The sequence below is a fragment of the Bos indicus genome, chromosome 2 (genome assembly GCF_029378745.1).
Source record: "Bos indicus isolate NIAB-ARS_2022 breed Sahiwal x Tharparkar chromosome 2, NIAB-ARS_B.indTharparkar_mat_pri_1.0, whole genome shotgun sequence".
NCBI classification, from domain to species: Eukaryota; Metazoa; Chordata; class Mammalia; order Artiodactyla; family Bovidae; genus Bos; species Bos indicus.
The window spans coordinates 90,565,133-90,586,043 of NC_091761.1; the positions used below are offsets into that span (position 1 = coordinate 90,565,133).

The window sequence follows — 20,911 nt, forward strand, 5'->3', positions numbered from 1 at the left end:
GCAAAGTAATGTCTCTGCTTTTCAATATGCTATCTAGGTTGGTCATAACCAGGGATTGAATCTGATCTTTGGCAGTGAAAGCTCAGAGTCTCAACTACTGGACCATCAAAGAATTCCTGACATACTGTTTTCCATACCTGTTGCATCATTTGATATTCCCACTAATGCACAAGGATCCCAATTTCTCCACATCTTCAGAACACTTATTATTTTCTGGACTTTTTCCGTTTGTTTTTATTTTTTTTAATAGTCATTCTAAGATGGTGCTAGTGGTAAAGAACCTGCCTGACAATGCTAATGCAGAAGATGTAACAGACCCAGGTTCGATCCCTGGGTCAGGAAGATCCCCTGGAAGAGGAAATGGCAACCCATTCCAGTATTCTTGTCTGGAGAATGCTGTGGACAGAGGAGCCTGGTGGGCTATAGTCCATGGAGTCTCAGAGTCAAACATGACTGAAGTGACTTAGCACATAGCATGCAAGGACTGTCGAAGTGGTATCCATGGTGGTTTTGACTAAATTCAGTTTTGAGCCTCTGCATTCACTGCCTTGATTCCCTGTGATAAATCCAATCTCATTATACACCATGACCTCTATTTCTTCCCTATGAGACTTGAGCCTGCCTCCCAGAAAAGTGACAGTCACAGCGGGAGATGGAAAAGTACATTGGTCTGGGTCTAGCTGTACTTCTTCCTCCAGGTCAGCAGGGAGCACTCCCACAGGACTGCCTGAAGACTCCGATGACAGATGACAGGACAGGTCGCCTTTCCAGACCAAAGCAGAGTCCCAGATCACCTGCAAAAGGGTCTCTTTTTTTCCCTGGCCACCTCCCCTCAGTCCTATCCTCCTCATGGTGTCAGCACCAAGGAGAACAAGCAGCCCAGGCCCCAACAGTGTTTCTCAAAGGGGATGATTTTGGCACTCAGAGTGAGACATTTCTTCATTAGGCAGGACAGCAGACAGTCATTGTGACAACCAAAATGCCCACTACCCACATCTCCCAATACCCCCTCCCTCTAGAGATGAAAGTGAAAGTGTTAGTCACTCAGTCGTGTCCAACTCTTTGTGACCCCATGGACCATAGCCCGCCAGGCTCCTCTCCTCTGTCCATGGGATTTCCAAGGCAAGAATACTGGAGTGGGTTGCCATTTCCTCCTGCAGGGGGATCTTCCTGACCCAGGGATCAAACCCAGGTCTCCTGCATCGCAGGCAGATTCTTTACCATCTGAGCCACCACGGAAGCCCCTCTAGAGATGGGAGTTGCCCAAGTGAGATCCAGGTGTGCAGAGGAATCTCGAGAGTCCAGGTGTCCTGCACTCATTCCTGCAAAGCAGCAAATACCAGAAAAAGGGGCCTCATGTCCAGCTGAGAAGACGCTGGAGCTCAGCCAAAGAAAATGTCACAGGTTGCTTTAGATGACCTACACGACTCCTCTGAGTCTGTTAATGCTTGGTTGACAGTGAAAAAGCTCTCATATCTGAAGAAGGGGGAGACACTCTCTACCAGCAGAACAAGTCCTGTAACAGAAAGAATATCCCAACATGCCCCCTATCCCCGAAATCAGGACCTGAAATCTGAGCCTGGTCCCTTCAATGTCCATTTGACCCTCCCTCCCCACAGGGTGTGAACCCTGCCCTCAACAGTCCCTGCCTTGCCTAGACTGGCTTAAGCGTCTTCACGGCCCTGTGCTGCCATAGCAACCAGGAAACAACCTCCGGTCACAGTGAGAAGGAGGGTGCCTGTGGCCCAGATCTGCCGATGCACACGGCCGGTACCCGAGCAACAGGACCAGGCACAACAAGGGTGCAGGCGAAGAGGAGAGAGGGCGGCCCAGAGAGCAGACAATCCAGGGCTTGAGGAGTCTGGGTGTGTGGTTTATTTTTTCTCCCGACAAAGACACACACTGTCTAAACTCTGTGGCTAGTTGTTATTAAGAAGCTGCTGTATAAGTGAAAAAAAATGTATTTCATAAAAGGCCCAGTGTTTGTGGTCTTCTTGGGCTCACTGCTGAGCTCAGGAAACCCTGAGGTGTGACCGGTTTTCAGCCTTCAAAACCAAGATGAACTGCCCCTGAGAAGGGTGCTCAGAGGAAAACCATGTTCACCCTCTCTCTCCTGAGCCGGGGACATGGCAAGCTGGTCCAGAACAAACAGAAGCTAGAAGTCTATTTTGAACCAGAGGTGAGTCTTACCAATGAATAAAAGCATATTTGGGGGATGGGAGGGGAACGTTCTGTTTTTCCACTTGGGGCTGAGTCCTGTGTGTTTTGGTTGGTTTTGTTTCTGAGGTGATGGGGGTCACCGAGAGATCATCCCTCCTCCTTGGTGAAACTCAAGAAAATAAGGTAGTTTGCTTGACCCACAGAAGTTGCCACCTGGGCCCTTGTCCTCCCCCTCCCTCACTGATTTATGGCCTCATTTGCTTTAGACAGGAGGAGATTCCACATGGTCTAGAATTGGGGCGGTTTGGTACAAGACCAGAATCTCCACCTGGGTTCTAGGCAAGCTGATGGCTGTTTGGGTTTTTAGACATCATGTTCTGTGGTTGAAATGCTGAGTGTGCTCATGCCAATTCAATGGCTTCCTTGAACCTTCTGGAATTCAACCCTCAAGGACTCATATTTAATATAAGCAAAAAAAAAAAAAACAACTTTTTTTTTTTCATTTTAGAAGATTTTTAAAGAGGTGGCAAAATTCCTTTGTTGTACTGGAATTTTATTTCGTTGACTCCTGCCAGGAATAAGAAATCCACTGGGGGTGCTTTGAAAATTTTTGGATCATACAGAGATTTCCATTGTCATGGTAGTTTGTCATGATATTCGACCTTCACTGTATTAAAAGACATATAAAGTTTCAAAAGACCTCTGTGGCCAATGGCGTTCACTTACTTACAAGATATGTAACTACTTTATAGGCTCCTAAACAGCCAAATTAGGTAACATTACATAGCATCTGGAATGTATAGAAATTCTCCCTGTATATAGCTGAAGTGATGGGTTGGCATGGTTTTCTCCCATTTAAACTGCCAGCTACTCCAGGTCTAATTTCAAAGTTATCTGCTGCCCTTGGTAATTCTTACTACTTCCTTGCATACCAGGAAATTTTAACTGGCCTAGAAGCCACATTCTACCCTATTCAAGCCTGTAGGCATAAAAAGGCTCTCTTGAAAGTTATATGGGGTAAAAGAGAAACATGCCCTGGGTTCTACTAACTCTGAGAGGTGGAGAACAAAATCAGTTGCTAAGAGGAGTGTGGGGGGTTGGAAAAGAATGGATACATGTATATATATGGCTGAGTCCCTTCACTGTTCACCTGAAACTATCATAATATTGTTAACTGGCTATACCCCAAGACAAAATGTTTTCGGTGTTAAAAAATAAATAAGTAAATAAATGAAAAAAAATTAAAAGAAATACTGTGTTCGTGACACCATGTGAACAATTCAGAGAAAAGCAGTCACGGACAACATGTTAAACACTTGCCCATGCAGTATTTGCCGTGGAAGGGCCTTCCACTGGGGACCAGTTTAAGGTGCTTTGTTTCCACTGCAGGATTACTTGAACTGGAAGTCCCCGGAAGATTACATCTTGGTCAGAAAACCACAGGATGAGGGCAACGCTGACCAGCACACATGGAGCCTCTTTCTTCCTAAAACATTCAGCACTAGAAAAGGCGCCCTGATCCTCTACTCGGAAGGTTTGGCTATTTCAGCATGGACCCCCGAAGAGAGGAGAAAAGGCCCCTACCGCCCCAAAGGCCGCAGGAAGAGGCCAGATCTTGAACTGCATACACTGCAGGACCTCAAGGAAGCCATCCTGGCATACGGAAGGAGACAGGTAAGCAGGGCAGTGTCCAGGGCTCAGAGAAGGCCCTGTTCTGTGTGTCTAGAAGTCAAGCTACAGACTTGGGTATAACTTCTTCAGAGATCCTAGGAAGCTCTGAAACCCTCAGATTTCCATTTCTTCATCTCCAGAATGGGATTGTACTCATGGCACACCACTGTCATGAGGCTTACATGAAATAATCTACATGAAAGGGCTCTGGAACACATGTGAATTGAAGTGAAAGTCTCTCAGTCATGTCTGACTCTTTGTGATCCCATGGATGATAGCCTAGCAGGCTCCTCTGTCCATGGAACTGACCAGGCAAGAATACTGGAGTGGGTTGCCATTTCCTCCTCCAGGGGATTTTCCCTACCCAGGGATGGAACCCCGGTATCCTGCACTGCAGGCAGATTCTTTACTGTTTGACCCACCCGGACTATTTTATTATCGTTTTGTGTTTTCCTTTCCATTATATAACACAAGGTCCTTTTCAGAATTCAGACAGGTCCTGCCAGCAGACATTTCATCAGCATCCTTGAAATCCTGTCTCATAGCCACAAGCATCATCTTCACACCTCTGATATTCTTGGCTTTGTGGAAAGGAGAATATTTTAAATATTTACCTTGAGCCCTTCAGCATCTGCAGGATAAATTAATGACTTTTTCCACCCTGAATTTAATATTAAGGGGAAACCCTTGTGCTCATTTTTCTGATTCAGGCTTTCTAATCTCTTATGAGATGTATATATGTCCCCTGTTTTATATATCAGCATTGCATCAGCCCTTTGCTTCAGGCCATGAGAGAGACTGGATGATGTGTCACTTCATGAAATTCTAGGTCATAGATGGTGGGAGACTCCCTAGTTTAAAAGTCTCTGCTGGCTTTTCTTTCTCCGTAGGATAAAGTCGTTAACTTCTATGCCAGGCCCTTCATGCACTGGCTTTCTCTTTCATTTCTAGCCATATCTGCCACTCATTCTAACCACCACCATGACTGTGGACCCCTCGAGGCCCCGTCCATGTGAAGAGCTCACCATTCCACTAGTATCTTGTGCCCTTTTGTAACTCTACACTTTTGCATGTGCCTCTACATCTGGAAAACTCCTCTTCATCCTTCAAAACACAACTCTGCTATCATCACCCACTGAAGCTTCTCCCACTTCCCTAGACAGAGCTATCCCATTGCTCCCTCCTCTGTGAGCATTCCCATACCATCGTACATCACAAGGCATCTCTGGTCCATCAGTTGCCATCTCCTTGATGGCAGAAACCACATCTAAATCTTAGTTTCCAGAAAAAAAATAGTGAGTACCCATAAATGTTTGTGAAATGAATGAATCAATCATGCACGATACCCTCAGTGTGTTTTAAATCATCCCCCAGTATCATTATAGAGCAATTTATCATATCCCTCCAATGGAGAGCTTCCAAAAGGAAAATTTCTCTGCCCTCTTTCCTTCTTTCAAAATATTTCAAAGAAGCTTAATGACCTTGACCGCATGCCCAGTTGCCCTTGATATTAAAAATCATAAATTGGATGAAAGGAAACCAATTGTTGTTGAATACTTATTATATTACAACTATTACTGCATTAAATCTTCACAGTGACCTGTGAGATGTGGTTTCTCTTGCCTCCGTTTGTAGATGAGGAAACTGAAGCTTGGAGTTAAGTGACTTGGCCAAATTCTCAAAGCTAGTAAATGGCAGAGCCCAGGTTCACACCAAGACTGCCTACCTCTCCATGCTTTGCACTTCACCCTGTTGTCTGTGGACCGGGGGGCCTCCAGGAATCTGTGTCAGGCCTTGGCCTGTTTGCACTCACATCGTCTCCTCGCCCTTACCTCACTCAACTCTATATCACCGTGGGATTGGCCACAGGCTGCATGTAATTCCACAGACATCTGTGTCAACTGGCTTCTAATTGCATTTGCCATTGGGTGACATTGGAAGGAGGTTGGAGAGGGAGGAGAGAAAAACCTAGGGATTTCTCTTCTCCCAGTCCACCCGTGGTGGTAAGAAGTACGCCCATCACCTCTGTGGTCCAGCTCCAGGAAGGCCCATTGTGGCTCCAGGTTCCTCCAGGTGACCTTGCCAGCTACTCCTTCTGCCCTTTAGCCTAGGGCTCAGACTGGCTTCCTGATGTTAGTAATCTCAGTGTTGCCTCAACATCTTTTTGGCGTCTGAGCTTTCTAGTCACTGGTGTAATCAATTCCCTAAATTAAATTCCTTCTATGTTTAAATATTTAGAGTGGTTTCTGTTTTACTGGGTGGACATTGATACGTAGGCTGACTTACTGCCCAAAGCAAGAATACCTTCTACAGTTTTCAGATGCTCGTCCATATGGCTGAAATATTCCAGGCAACAGGAATCTTATTTCTTTATAAAGTAGATGAGTCTTTTGGGGAATGGCTTCATTTTTAGTTAGACCTGGGCTCGATGGAAAAAAGAAGTTCCCATCTTCTTGAGGTATCCATCTATCATATTGACAACATTCAGTCAGTTCAGTCCTTCTGTCATGTCCGACTCTTGGTGACCCCATGGACCGCAGCACGCCAGGCCTCCCTGTCCATCACAAACTCCTGGAGTTTACCCAAACTCATGTCCATTGAGTCAGTGATGCCATCCAACCATCTCATCCTCTATTGTCCCCTTCTCCTCCTGCCTTCAATCTTTCCCAGCATCAGGGTCTTTTCCAATGAGTCAGCTCTTTGCATCAGGTGGCCAAAGTACTGGAGTTTCAGCTTCAACATCAGTCCTTCCAATGAACACTCAGGACTGATCTTCTTTAGGATGGACTTGTTGGATCTCCTCGCAGTCCAAGGGACTCTCAAGAGTCTTCTCCAACAGCACAGTTCAAAAGTATCAATTCTTCGATGCTCAGCTTTCTTTACAGTCCAGCTCTCATATCCATACATGACTACTGGAAAAACCATAGCCTTGATGAGACAGACCTTTGTTGGCAAAGTAATGTCTCTGCTTTTTAATGTCTGCTTTTTAAATGTCTCTGCTGTCTAGGGTGGCCATAGCTTTTCTTCCAAGGAGTAAACATCTTTTGATTTCATGACTGCAGTCGCCAGCTGCAGTGATTCTGGAGCCCAAAAAATAAAGTCAGCCACTGTTTCCACTGTTTCCCCATCTATTTGCCATGAAGTGGTGGGACCAGATGCCATGATTTTAGTTTTCTGAATGTTGAGTTTTAAGCCAACTTTTTCACTATCCTCTTTCACTTTCAAGAGGCTCTTTACTTCTTCTTTGCTTTGTGTTATAAGGGTGGTGTCATCTGCATATCTGAGGTTATTGATATTTCTCCCGGCAATCTTGATTCCAGCTTGTGCTTCCTCCAGCCCAGCGTTTCTCATGATGTATTCTGCATGTAAGTTAAATAAGCAGGGTGACAATATACAGCCTTGATGTACTCCTTTTCCTCTTTGGAACCAGTCTGTTGTTCCATGTCCAGTTCTAACTGTTGCTTCCTGACCTGCACACAGATTTCTCAAGAGGCAGGTAAGGTCATCTGGTATTCCCATCTCTTTCAGAATTTTCCACAGTTTATTGTGATTCACACAGTCAAAGGCTTTGGCGTAGTCAATCAAGCAGAAATAGATGTTTTTCTGGAACTCTCTTGCTTTTTCCATGATCCAGAGGATGTTGGCAATTTGATCTCTGGTTCCTCTGCCTTTTCTAAAACCAGCTTGAACATCTGGTTCACAGTTCACGTATTGCTGAAGCTTGGCTTGGAGAATTTTGAGCATTACTTTACTAGCATGTGAGATGAATGCAATTGTGCGGTAGTTTGAGCATTCTTTGGCATTGCTTTTCTTTGGGATTGGAATGAAATTCACCTTTTCCAGTCCTGTGGCCACTGCTGAGTTTTCCAAATTTGCTGGCATATTGAGTGCAGCACTTCCACAGCATCATCTTCTAGGATTTGAAATAGCTCAACTGGAATTCCATCACCTCCACTAGCTTTGTTCGAAGTGATGCTTCCTAAGGCCCACTTGACTTCGATTCCAAGATGTCTGCCTCTAGCTGAGTGATCACACCATTGTGATTATCCAGGTTGTGAAGATCTTTTTTGTACAGTTCTTCTGTGTACTCTTGCCACCTCTTCTTAATATCTTCTGCTTCTGTTAGGTCCTATATTGACCCAATCTTCACATGAAATGTTCCCTTGGTATCTCAAATTTTCTTGAAGAGATCTCTAGTCTTTCCCATTCTGTTCTTTTCCTCTATTTTTCTTTGCACTGATCACTGAGGAAGGCTTTCTTATCTCTCCTTACCATTCTGTGGAATTCTTCATTCAAATGGGTATATCTTTCCTTTTCTCCTTTGTTTTTCACTTCCCTTCTTTTCACAGCTATTTGTAAGGCCTCCCCAGACAGCCATTTTGTTTTTTTGCATTTCTTTTTCTTGGGGATGGTCTTGATCACTGTCTCCTGTACAGTGTCACGAACCTCTGTTCATAGTTCATCAGGCACTCTGTCTGTCAGATATAGTCCCTTAAATCTCTTTCTCACTTCCACTGTATAATCGTAAGGGATTTGATTTAGGTTATACCTGAATGGTCTAGTGGTTTTTCCCTACTTACAAATATACAAACAGAACATTGTAGTCTAACTCCAGTGAACAGAAGGAAAATGGTGTGAGGAACTAGGAAAGGAAAGAAAATGTTTGGAATAGTAATAAAGCAGGAATTTAAGATTAGAGGACATGGTAGATTAAAATAGAAGAAAAAATAACTCAAGAGTGAGTTGGTATTAAAAACAATGAACACGGTCAGAAGAGGAGAGCTTTGGAAACTACAGAGCACCATCTGATTACAAAAGCTACAGCCTGGCAAGAAACTTTTAAAATCATAATATCCACTACTGAGAAGGCTATGGGGAAATGAGCTGTCTCATACAGAAGTACAAATTCACGTGACATTTCTAGAGGGCATTTTGGCAAAAACCTAAAAAGGGCTAATACTCTTTGATTTAGCATTCTATTTTTATGAAGTTGCCTTAGGAAATAATCAGAGATGTGGCCAAAGATTCATGCACAAGAATGTTTACTACAGGGTTATTTACCATGCAAAACACTGAAAATAATACATGTCCAACAATGGGACATTGATTAAACAGTCATACAATGAATTTGGGGTCAGGCAATAAAGTCAGGTATTACTTATGAATAACATATCACGAGTAAATAATAAAGTCATGAATAACATGAGAAAATACAGTGTATTTTTTAAAAGCAGGTTAAAAAATAGTACTCATTTAATAAAAATACCAACATTCATTAACATTTTTTAGTATTTAAAATGTTCCAGCCACTGTTCTAAGTACTTTCTATTATATAACTCAATATACTTTCTATCAATTGTAGGGATAGGTACTATTATTATCTCATTTTAAAAGTAAGGAAATTAAACCATAGAGAATTCATGTAATTCACTCAAAGTTATACAGCCATGTAGATAATTATACCAGCATTCAAGACTAGACAGTATAGAAAACATCACCTCTCGACTATAATCCCAATTTTTAAAAATTAGTTGTATAAGCAGGAAGATACACATCAAAATTTAACCATGGTGGTGAGATTATGTCATACTTTTATTTTTACATATCCTTTCCAAAAAAAAATTTTTTTAAGTCATGGGATTTAAAAAATAAGAAACTTTGGCCTCGAAAGAGTAGTGAAAAGTAGTCTCCAGGTTGACCGTAGAGAGCCAGGTAGGATTGGGCAGGGAAGCGGAATAGAAACAGTGCTGTAAATTGAGCCCTGCGATCATCACACCATCTGTCCCTCAGGGTCAGTATTTCATCATCCAAATAATATAGTACAAGAGTTAAAAACACCACACTCAAAGCAAAAGAGCCAAAAGCGGAGGGGGTAAAAGTGAGAATGGGTAATCAATAGAGCAGTGCTGCTCACAGAAACGTCTCTCCTGTCTGAGCTGTGAATCAGGAAACCTATACAACGCAGGCTCCACTCAGACCCGTGAGAATCAAGGCTGTCGCAGGAAGGTGAAATCACATTTTTAAAGCATCTCACACCATCTCCAGTGCTATATATGGATCTAATGACAAGCATGCAGAAATCTGTCTGAGTTTTATAACCCAACACACACCTACTCTTTAACTTTCTTGACAGCCCAACTTCCTAAAGAGCAAAGATAAATGCTAAGTCAAGACATTAGATGTCAGAGTTCTTACTCTTCTGGATACACACAGATATGTTGCTTTGGTTTAAAAAAAAAAACAAAAACAGAAGGATATACTGTTCAAATATTTTCAGAGTTAAAACCACGAGGCCTGTAATTCATCCAGCTTTCTATCATGTATTTAAAAATCTATGAAATCTAAATAACCATAATTTGGAGTAGTATCTAGATAACAATCAACATGATGCTTTTGAAGCCTAGCAGAAACCTCAAGTACCTCTCAAATCATCAGAAAATGTAGCTAATTTTCATTGTTTTAGCATTTATTCTTCTTATATTTTTAGAATTGTATAAGTCCAGTAATATTTTTAAATGTCTAACATGGTATTTGACTAAATAATGTATTAAAAATAATTTGTTTAAAAATTCATTTCACAGAGCATCTCATTTCTTTATCTCATTGAAGGATGAACAGGATTCAGTTTACTATAACTGGTTTCAACCAAGGTTGTGTTGGGTCTGTCATCTACCTTATAAATGGGGTTACATCCCCTGGAGGAGGGCACAGCAACCAACTCCAGTATTCTTGCCTGGAGAATCCAATGGACAGAGGAGCCTGGCAGGCTATAGTCCATAGGGTCGCAAAGAGTTGAACACAACTGAAATGACTTAGCACACACGCACACTTAAAAGCATTGTCAACCTTTCTTCGCTGATTCCATACTGCCTAATCTCTGTACTCAAGGCGCTTAACTATCCAATGGGTGTTCACAGTCATTATACAGCCCGCAAAGGTAACTTCAGGCTTCTATTTTATCAAGTAATATTGTGATAATATTTTTTGAATAAAGTTTATTTTCCCATCCTAATCATGTCAGCTCGTTATATAAAATAGAAAGATATAGAAAAGCAGGAAGAATAATACATTATCCTTTCAGCCAGTGATCAAGAAGACAAAGTCCATTTGCAAGTCCTGAATAATTTAATTACTTGCTACTGGTTTGATGGTGCCCCTAAGAAGTGCTCTGATGGCCGTTAACAAGGCGTCAGAGTGTTAGTCACTTAAGTCATGTCTGACTCTTTGCAACCCATGGACTGTAGCTTCCTGCAGAATTCTCACGGCAAGAATACTGGAGTGGGTTGCTGTTCCCTTCTCCAGGGGATCTTCTGGACCCAGGGATCGAACCTGGGTCTCCTGCATTGCAGGCAGATTCTTTACCATCTGAGCCACTGCGGAAGCTAACGAGGTATCAAGAGAGGCACCAAAGCAGTGAGGGGAGTGTGACCTGACTTCACTCCTTCTGCTAAGTGTGCTCCATTTGGGCAGCTCCTGAGCAGCTGTACTTAGAGCTTTTAACAAACTAGAAGTAGGAAACATCAGGAGAGATGCATGGGTCATCTGTGATGATGAGGTCAAAGGTTTTATCAATAATAGCTAACATTTATTGAATGCTTGGCATAGGTCAGCCATTTAATCTCTATAACTACACTCAATCTGCACAAGTTTATGAGTGGTGTGCCACCATTACCTCCATAGCGTAGCAGGAAAAATGGGGGCTTGAGGTTAACTAACTCTCCCAAAGTTATATATCTAAGTAGTGGAGTTAGAATTAGAGCTTGGACAACTGATCCCAAAGCCCCACTCTTAATACCTAGAGGGCCTGATTTTGAAGATTCCACATGCTCCAGGGGGAAAAAAACATCTCTCCTGATTTAACAGCATTTTTTAAAAGGGCTCTGGTTCTTCCAACACATCCTTCAAAACCCTTTACTATGCTTCTAGGAACACAAATCAGATTTTCATTAAAACCAACCTGGGTTGTAGGTAACATGTTCAAGTAAGCATACATACAACCCAGTAGGCTTGGCTGTATGTACTTCATCCATTGGGTCCCTGGTATAACCATTTGATGGAGAATAAGAAGGCAATGGCACCCCACTCCAGTACTCTTGCCTGGAAAATCCCATGGACGGAGGAGCCTGGTAGGCTGCCGTCCATGGGGTCACTAAGAGTTAGACACGACTGAGCAATACTTTCACTTTTCACTTTCATGCATTGGAGAAGGAAATGGCAACCCACTCCGGTGTTCTTGCCTGGAGAATCCCAAGGACGGTGGAGCCTTATGGGCTGCCGTCTATGGGGTCACACAGAGTTTGACAACTGAAGCGATTTAGCAGCAGCAGCAGCAGCAGCATGTATAATAACAGCTAATACTTAATAGGCAAACACTTAAGTAATAGTATTGTACCCCTCAGCATTCTAAGCACTTTATATTAATTATCTCATTTAATCCTCACAACAACTTTATGTGTACTTTTTATTGTTGTAAAATATAGATAAACATAACATTTACCATTTTAATCAATTTATGTGTACAGCTGAGTGGCAGTAAGTACATTCACCTTGCTATACAACCATCACCACCATCCATTTCCAAAACTTTTTTTATCTTGAAAAACTAAAACTCTGTACACATTAAACAGTAATTCCCTATTTTCCATTGTTCTAATCTTTGTGTCTATGAATTTGACCATTGTATGTACCTCATAAGAGTAAAATCATATGGTAGTTATCCTTTTAGTATTTTGTGATTGGTTTATTTCATTTAACATAATGTCTTCAAGCTTTGTTCATACTGTAGCAGGTATCAGAATTATTATTCTGATTATTATTATTCCTTTCTTTTGAAAGCTGAATAGCACTTCACTATGTGTATATACCACAATTTGTTTATTCGTTCATCAGTTGATGGACACATAGCTTGCTTTCACATTTTGGCTATTATGAATAATGCTGCTATAAACATGGGTGTACAAATATCTGTCGATTTCCCTGCTTTTAATTCTTTTGAGTATATACCCGGAAGTAGAAGTGCTGGATCATACATAATTCTATTTTTTTGTTTTTTGAGGAGCCATCATACTGGTTTCCATAGCCGCCACGACATCATTTGACATTCTTATTAGCCATGCCCAAGGGTTTCAATTTCTCCAAACCTTCAATAACCTTTGTTATTTTCTGGTTTTTTTTTTTAAATAATAGCTCTTAATAATAGCTCAAACTCGTGAAGTGGTATTTCATTGTGGTTTTGATTTGCATTTCTTAATAACACGTAATATTGAACATCTTTTCATATGCTTATTGGCAATTTATATATCTTCTTTGGAAAAATGTCTGTTCAAGTCTTTTGCCCACTTTAAAATCAGATTGATTTTTGTTTTTGAGTTTTAAGTGTTCTTTAAACATTCTACATATTAATCCCTTATCAAATATATGACCCGAAAATAATTTCTCCCATTCTGTGGGTTGGCCTTTTCACTCCTGATAGTGTTCTTTGATGTAGAAGAGTTTTACATTTTCTTTTCTTTTTTTGGCCACATGGTATGTGGGACCTTAGTTCCCTGTCCAAGGATCAAACTCGTGCCCCTTGCAAGAGAACCATGGAGACTTAACCACTGAACCACCAGGGAATTTCCAGATTTTACACTTTCATGAAGTCCAACTTACCTACTTTTTCTTCTGTTGCCTGTTCTTTTGGTGTCATATCCAAGAAATCCTCACCAAATCCAATGTCATGAAGCTTTTCCCCTAAGTTTTATCCTAAGAGTTTTATAGTTTTAGCTCTTATATTAACTATACTTTGAGTTAATTTTTATATATGGTGCACGGTAAGGATTCAACTTCATTTTTTTTGCATGCAGGGTATGTACTTTCATCATCCTTATTTGACAGAAAGACTGAGGCACAGATGGGTCAAGTAATTTCCCCAAAGCCAGACAGCTAGTAAATGATGGAGCCAAGATTCAAACTGAAGCAGACTGAGTTCTTACAGGAACTGAAGCTTCATATTTTCTGATTTCAATTCTAGTTGTTTTATCTTTGCTTTTGTGGCATATGACTAGTCAAATCTTTGATACTAAATGGTTTGGTCAGGAATCAAACCCTGTTACAACATTGCAGCTATGGGAAAATTCAAACCACTTTATGATTCCCTTCTTAATGGCCTGATATTCAGTAACACATGACTACCAAAGATATTTGGGAGTGAGTGTGAAGTCACTCAGCCGTTTCCGACTCTTTGCAACCCCGTGGACTGTAGCCCGCCAGGCTCTTCTGTCCATGGGATTCTCCAAGCAAGAATACTGGAGTGGGTTGCCATTTCCTTCTCCAGGGGGATCTTCCCAACCCAGGGATCGAACCTGTGTCTCCTGCATTGCAGGCAGACGCTTTATCCTCTGAGCCATTTGCACAGACTCAGAAATTAAACCTGCAGAGAAAGAGCTGGCTGAAAGTGGCACTGTTTACACAAGACTGATGAAAGTCAGGCTGGGGTTGAGAAGTCTTTTCAGGCACAGCTTTAGTGGACACACACCTCTCCCCTCCCCACCTCACCCTCACCTGACTCTGGTTGCATTCACCTCGCAGCCCCAAGTCTGGCTGCTACACATGTATAACAACAATGATGGTCACTCTCTGTCCTAAAGCTTGGTCTTTGCCAGAGCACACGGACTCTGTGTCTCAGAGCAGGAGAAAACGGGCTTTGCTCCTCTGGAGAGAAGGACTTCTGACTGGAGTGGGCAGCTTGAGGAGACAAGTTGTCAGCAGAAAAGTACAGGAATATTTGGGGGATTTCCATTCCTCTGAGTTAACATCTTGAATAGTTATTAAATAATGCCTCAAACATTGCCTGACACATGGCAAATTCTCAACAAATAATTGTTAGATGAACACAGTAGTTGCCAGGGTGTGGTGGGGGGAGGCCATAACCTCTACCCAGCAGGGGTGGGTGTACAATGTGATCAGGGAGGCAGATTTGCGCCCCCGTGACACTTGATACAAGGCAGCCTGGGATAGGATCTGGACTACAATTTATTAATATGCAGTCAAAGTATAAAGACAGTAGAGACTGTGATTGCTTCTTGCTAGGAAAATCTAGAGTGACATCTTGGAGGAGGTAGAATTTGAGCTGAGTCTTGTGGTAAAAATAATTGGAGAGAGACTCTCTGGGCATAGGTCAGTGAAGGCCCAGAGAGGAGAGTGGCAGAGGAAAGTCAGAGTAACTAGACAGGTGTGGCTCTTACCTGGAGAAATGGGTAGGGTCAAGTTACAGATGGCTTTGCCTGCCAGCCCTGGGATATCTGAACTTCCCTCTTCATCTCTCTGTGAACTTCCGCACACAAAGGCTGGCCACCTTCTGTGCTACGATGGCAGTTGGCAATCCGGGTGTTTCTTGTCTTCCTGGGGACACTGGCACCCTGCCACCCCATATCTGCAAAGTGGGAGCATTGCACATATGGGCTCCTTCTATCTTCTGAAAACCCTCGCCTGCCAGGAGTGGAATAACATGGCCATGACAGCCAGTGCGGGGCTGGGGCCAGATGTAAGGGCAACCCCCTCACCCCTCTGCACATGGGGCCGGAGGACACAGAGGAGAGGACACTGGACTCCGCCGAGAAGACGGTGGGCCAAGTAAGTTCCTCATTAGAGGACGCACTCCTAGTGGAATGTGGATAAGAGAGCCCTCTGGGTTTCCCTGGTGGCTCAGTGGTAAAGAATCCACCTGCCAATGCAGGACATGTGGGTTCCATCCCTGGTCTGGGAAGATCCCACATGCCACAGAGCATCTGAGCCCCTGCGCCACAACCACTGAGCCTGTGCTCTAGAGCCCTGCTCCACAACAAGAGAAGCCATCACAATAAGAAGCCTGAGCACTGCAACAAAGAGTAGCCCCCACTTTCCACAACTAAAGAAAAGCCCGTACGGCAAGGAAGACCCAGTACAGTAAACAATGAATGAATTAATTAATTTTAAAAGAGCGAGAGAGCCCTCTGTACACATTAATCACTCATTTCAGAAGAAACTGAAAGCTGGGGTTGATTAGCAAAGCCAAGGCAAGGCTAAGAAGTCTGGAGCCATTGGCAGCCACCCTCCTGCTGTCGTGTATTTCCCCATTCCAGGAACTCCCTTCCTGGACCCCTTCTGCCTCCTTTCATGTTTTAGAGTCATCTTCGGTAGTTAGAGGTCCAGGATCATGTTGGCGAAGGAAGAGAGAAGCATGCAGAAACTATGTAAGGGCGGTGGGTGCAATAAAATATCAATGCATCAATTTTTAACATGTTTTCCATTTAAAAATATAATCTATTTAATGGAAGTTTTGATTCTCTAAAAAAGAGAGAAGAAAAAACTATCTGTAATCTTATGCCCAACACTCTAATACCATTGTTATTAAAATTCTAATGTTATTTTCTTCCAGTGTTTCCACCATGATTATACATTTATAAAATAAACTTTTATGAGATTGCCCATATAATATACATTCACTCTGCTTTTTGCCACTTTTTCCACATGTTGGAAATGAATGAACAGGTTTAACCCTGAGTGAGCTTTTCAGTAACCTAAGCAGGTCTTAGGCCTTTGGCAGTGCTTCAATTTATGCAATGAGATGTGAACTTTATCAACCAACTTCACAGGCATAATTTGAGAAATTACCAGCTGGAACCAGAAAACTAGGAAAAAAAAAACTTAAATAAGCTGTGGTAGCCAGAATAATGGCCCCCCCAAAGATGTCCACATCCCAATCCCTGGAATTTATGAATAAAGTAGGTTAGATGGCAAAGAGAAGTTAAGGTCACTAACCAAATGAGCTTGAAACAGTGAGGTTATCCTGGACTATCTGGACAGACCCAGTATATTCACAGGGATCCTTAAACATGGAAGAAGGAATCAAAAGAGAGAACCAGAGAGGGGGCAGCATGAGAAGGACTCAGTCCATTGGTGCTGGCTTGGAAGATGCAGGAAAGGGTCACAGGCCAACGAATGCAGGCGGCCTCTAGAAACTGGGAAGAGCAAAGGAACAGATTCCTCTCAAGAGCCTCCGGAAAGCTCTGTAAAACTTGATTTTATCCCAGTGGGACCCATTTCAAACTTCTGATCTCCAGAACTGTAAAATAACAAATGTGTATTGCTTAAAGCCACTACAAGGGGAATTCCTTGGTGTCCAGTGCTTAGGACTCAGTGCTTTCACTCCACTACTCTACGTTCAACCCCTGGTCAGGAAACTAAGATCCTACAAGTTGGGTGGCATGGCCAAAAAATAATAATAATTTAAAACTAAAGCCACAGAATGTGTGGTAATCTATTACAGCAGCAACAGGAAACGAACACAGAGGCCAAGATCAGCCTTCAAACTTGAAGCAAAAATGTACCAAGATGTGCCAAATTCCAGGATAAGGAATTTCCTAAATCTCTGCCCCATTGAGCAAGCAGCCCAGTAAAGCTCCAGAACCAACCAGGAGCTTCAGAAATGCACACTGCTGAGAAACAAGAGCTCTTGTCCACTTCAGACAGTGCATCATGCAGTCTGCTCAGGGCCACAGCATCTCAGAGGAGCCTTGGTCTTATCACATTTAGAAGAGAATCATTGAAAGCAAAGGTTTATGGGAGGAAATGAAGTTCCAGTTTATCCAGAAAAGGCCTTATTATGATGGCTCCATATTACAGGGCTTAAGACAGTGCCCGGCACATAGAAGGTGCTCAACAAATTCTTGCTACATGACGAATGAAAAAAATGGAGTGAGTGAAAGAACTTAAATCATTTTGTGTTCACTGCTCTCCCTACATGAACCCTTTCATGTTCTTTGGAAAAAGCCACAAGTGGGGCTGAATTTTTCAGGCTCTGTTAGCACTTGAAGTAAACTCTTTTTGCCATATAAACTGTCTAGACATCAAGGACCACTTGATGTTCTGTGTTTGGATTCCAAGCATTCATTTAATTAACAAATTTCAAGAAAATAGAGTCAATTGAATAATAAGCCATGCTTTCTTTTACCTTTTACTGAATTTATTTATCAGTTATGACCTACTTTTTTTGTTGCTTTTTCTCCAGTGCCTGGCATTAGAATTGCTTGATAAGTGAATGAATGAATGAATGAAGGCCTTAGATACCTGTTTACCTCTTCCCAGCAGAGGAATTCCTTCATTTTATGGACTTTGGCATTCCAGCCCTCTCTTAAGCTAAAGAGAAGTCCCTGGTGGTCTTGAATCCTCAGCAATGGCTGTGGGTGTCCACTCTGTGGCATTTCCATCTCCTGAATTAATCAGAATGCAAGCAAATCACAGCTCTGTGTAGCAGGGCAAGCACCCAAACCCTAAAGCCTTCCTCTCACCCATCAATCAGGTTTTAAATTGCCGTATTTTTCTTGTTTCCTTTCTCTTTTTTTTGTTAAACTATAAACCTTCACTGGTAAATTTGCCAGCATATGGCAAAGAAACTCAGGCCAAAAAAAGAAAAGAAACTCAGGCCAGTATCTTACTAACCACACCTAAGAATGGTGATGACCTGGTACGTATGGAGACATTGACTAGAAAGTGGCATGAGAGAATTTTCTGGGCTGATGGAAGTGTTCTATATTTTATTTTGTGTGGAGGCTACAAAGGTGTATAATTGAATTGTCAGGTTGTATTAAATTGACTATTTAAGCTCTGTGCATATTATTAAATATAAGTTATGCCTCAGTTTTTAAAAGAGAAGGATGCTGAGATCACAATCAGTTCATCAGTCAAGAGTCCTGTGATTGATTGGTGACATCTGCCAGGCACCAGGGGGATGAAAAGAGATATCAACACAAGTACCACATGTTTGCTATTTGTGTGCTTGAGGGAGTTTCTGCCTCATCTTAGTGGTTATGATATTAACTTATCTACCTTAAAGGATTATAATGAGGTAAAAGTTATTTGTATTTATATAAAGCCCTACCTAGCCAAATGTAAGATGTTATTATTCACATTTATCTGCCATGATGACTCACAGTGGCTTTGGCAGGTAGGTGCCCAGAAACTTCTCCCTGGCTGAAATGAAATGCTGCAGAGCCAGATATTTTCAAAATGCAGTGCTCCCCTTGAACACGGACAGAGCTTGTCTGTCCCATTACTCATATGGCAAACATAGAACGCTAACACTGACTTGTCAAGCTGTCTTTCCCACCGCTGTACAGAGCTACTTTTAAGGTACCGATTTCCACAGGCTAAACTAAATACTCTGTTTTCCTTTGAGGCTCTTTATCCTTTTCTGATGCTCTGTCTCAAGATGGGGTCTGGTAGTTCTCATTCCTCCTTCTCCTTCCAACTGCAAATCCTCAGGGGACTTTCAGAGCTTTGCTCCTTGGGCTCTTGGTTTATGTCTGTTGGCCGTGGCATCCGTTTCTGGTGTCTTGCAGCATCTATCAGGAGTCTCCGGATTATTGATGAGGATGGTTGTGCTAGCCAGCCTGTATCACTGGGGGGCTCCGGGCTCAGCAGCCCTGCTGTTTCCTGACTGGTGTCCCCACAGAGAGAGCAGGACAGAGCCTGGCAGCCGTACCTTCACTTCCGAAGCCAACCAGAAAGCCAGGGCCTGCGGCAGATCCAACCTGGGTACTCAGCCAAGAGATACCTCCGTGGCCTCTTGCGGACATGGCCCCCTGGCACCATATACAAGCTCCAATGTGCAGGTCAGTGGGGACGTGGGAGGAGGTGTGCCCTGAGCTGCCCCGCCCCGCATTCTGGTGCAAGAGTGTGTTTTCCATGAGTGTCTGAAACATCAGAATTTTAGGCCCAATTCTGTGTTAAAGGTGCTCGATCTTGTTAGCCTGCAAGCAACCATCACACCTTTCGCCTCTCCTACATATGCGGAGGGACGGCAGCCTGAAGTCTTGCCTTCCCTCTAGCGCCCCTCCGCAGCCTCAGGCCCTTCATCCGGAGCAAAACGCGCTTCCCAGGCCTGCCCACTCAGAGACTTCATGTCCTCCAGTTCAATCTTGATCTTTTACAAGAGAAGGAAAAAGAGCCCCAGGGGTAAAGGAATATGTCCAAGGTCATTCAGCCAAAAGCAGCGCTGAGACCGGAAGCCAGGTCCTGCCCTCATCTCCGACACCACAATCTTCCCAACACCACTGCTTCCCCTTCAGAGGGGACCTCAGATCCCCTAGGACGTAGAAATGTTAGACTTTCTCCTCGAAGATGGTGGCTGTCCAGCACTACCCACTAGACAGACACCCTGCTGCTGAACAGACACCCCCAATGCACTCTGTGAAGGCTTGAAAATGAAAGCAGGCAGTGGCTGGGAATTAGAATTGCCAGTTTAGCACCTACACATGTGCACATACACACACACACAGAGGCACTAACCCCAAAAAGAGAAAAAGTTAAGCTTACAATATTTGTACATACTCCTACTTTTAAAAAATGGTATTCGTTGTTTATCTGAAATTCAACTTAAACTGGACATCCCGTATTGCATTTGGCAAACCTATTGGGGAAGACAAGGGTGAGCAGTAGGATCTGCCAAAGCCTGCCTGGCTAGTTGCCATCTCTTCAGCACCAACAAACAGACGGGACCAGGGGAAGACTGACTCTCTCTTGCTTTATAGGTTTACTTTGGGAGAGAAGAGAAAACAACTCTCTCCCCAGTTAAGTGATGACTTGAAGGAAAATGAGAGTTGTGGGCTTGCCCAGTAATTGGTTTACCCTTCATGGCTGGCCCACGTTTCCAGGCAGTTCCATTTGTCTAACGCTTGTGAGAAAGAGCCTCTTAACCAGAGATATGTTTATTGTTAGGTGCTGCAGAGGGTAGGGCAGGCCACTGCCCCATAGCCCAGGCCCAAAATCTTCAAGGGGGAAAGCCCTTCTTAATATCAAAAGATGTCTCAGACCCTTCTGTGAAAGTCATGTGGCTACAAGGTGTTGTTTAAGGAAAGGTCTGTGTGTCCGTGCATTCTTGGGCCTCTTGCCATAGTTCCTACCTAGCAGAGAGGTGGGACCATTGGTAAGCCTCAATAAATACTTGTAGAATGGATTGAGAATCACAGGGGTTACGAAGCAAGCCAGGTACATCCAGGAGAAACCTTGAGACGTCATCTAAGGCAGGAGGAGGCTTTTACCCAACCCCAAAGAAACAGCC

At 43.0% G+C, this 20,911-nt stretch overlaps 1 protein-coding gene across 5 annotated transcripts in view; it reads left to right on the forward strand.

Moving 5' to 3' along the window:
• The first annotated feature begins 1,743 nt into the window (after window positions 1–1,743).
• KIAA2012 (KIAA2012 ortholog) overlaps window positions 1,744–20,911 on the forward strand; it is a 126,146-nt gene continuing 106,978 nt past the window's right edge. For 2 of the 5 annotated variants that reach the window (XM_070770257.1, XM_070770263.1), the window contains exons 1-3: window positions 1,744–2,179; window positions 3,550–3,834; window positions 19,304–19,463. In XM_070770257.1, coding sequence (XP_070626358.1) covers window positions 2,096–2,179; window positions 3,550–3,834; window positions 19,304–19,463 — 529 coding nt within the window. In that variant the 5' untranslated portion in view covers window positions 1,744–2,095. The remainder of the gene's footprint in view (window positions 2,180–3,549; window positions 3,835–19,303; window positions 19,464–20,911) is intronic. The other 3 variants (XM_019975170.2, XM_019975179.2, XM_070770265.1) reach the window with 3 other exon arrangements.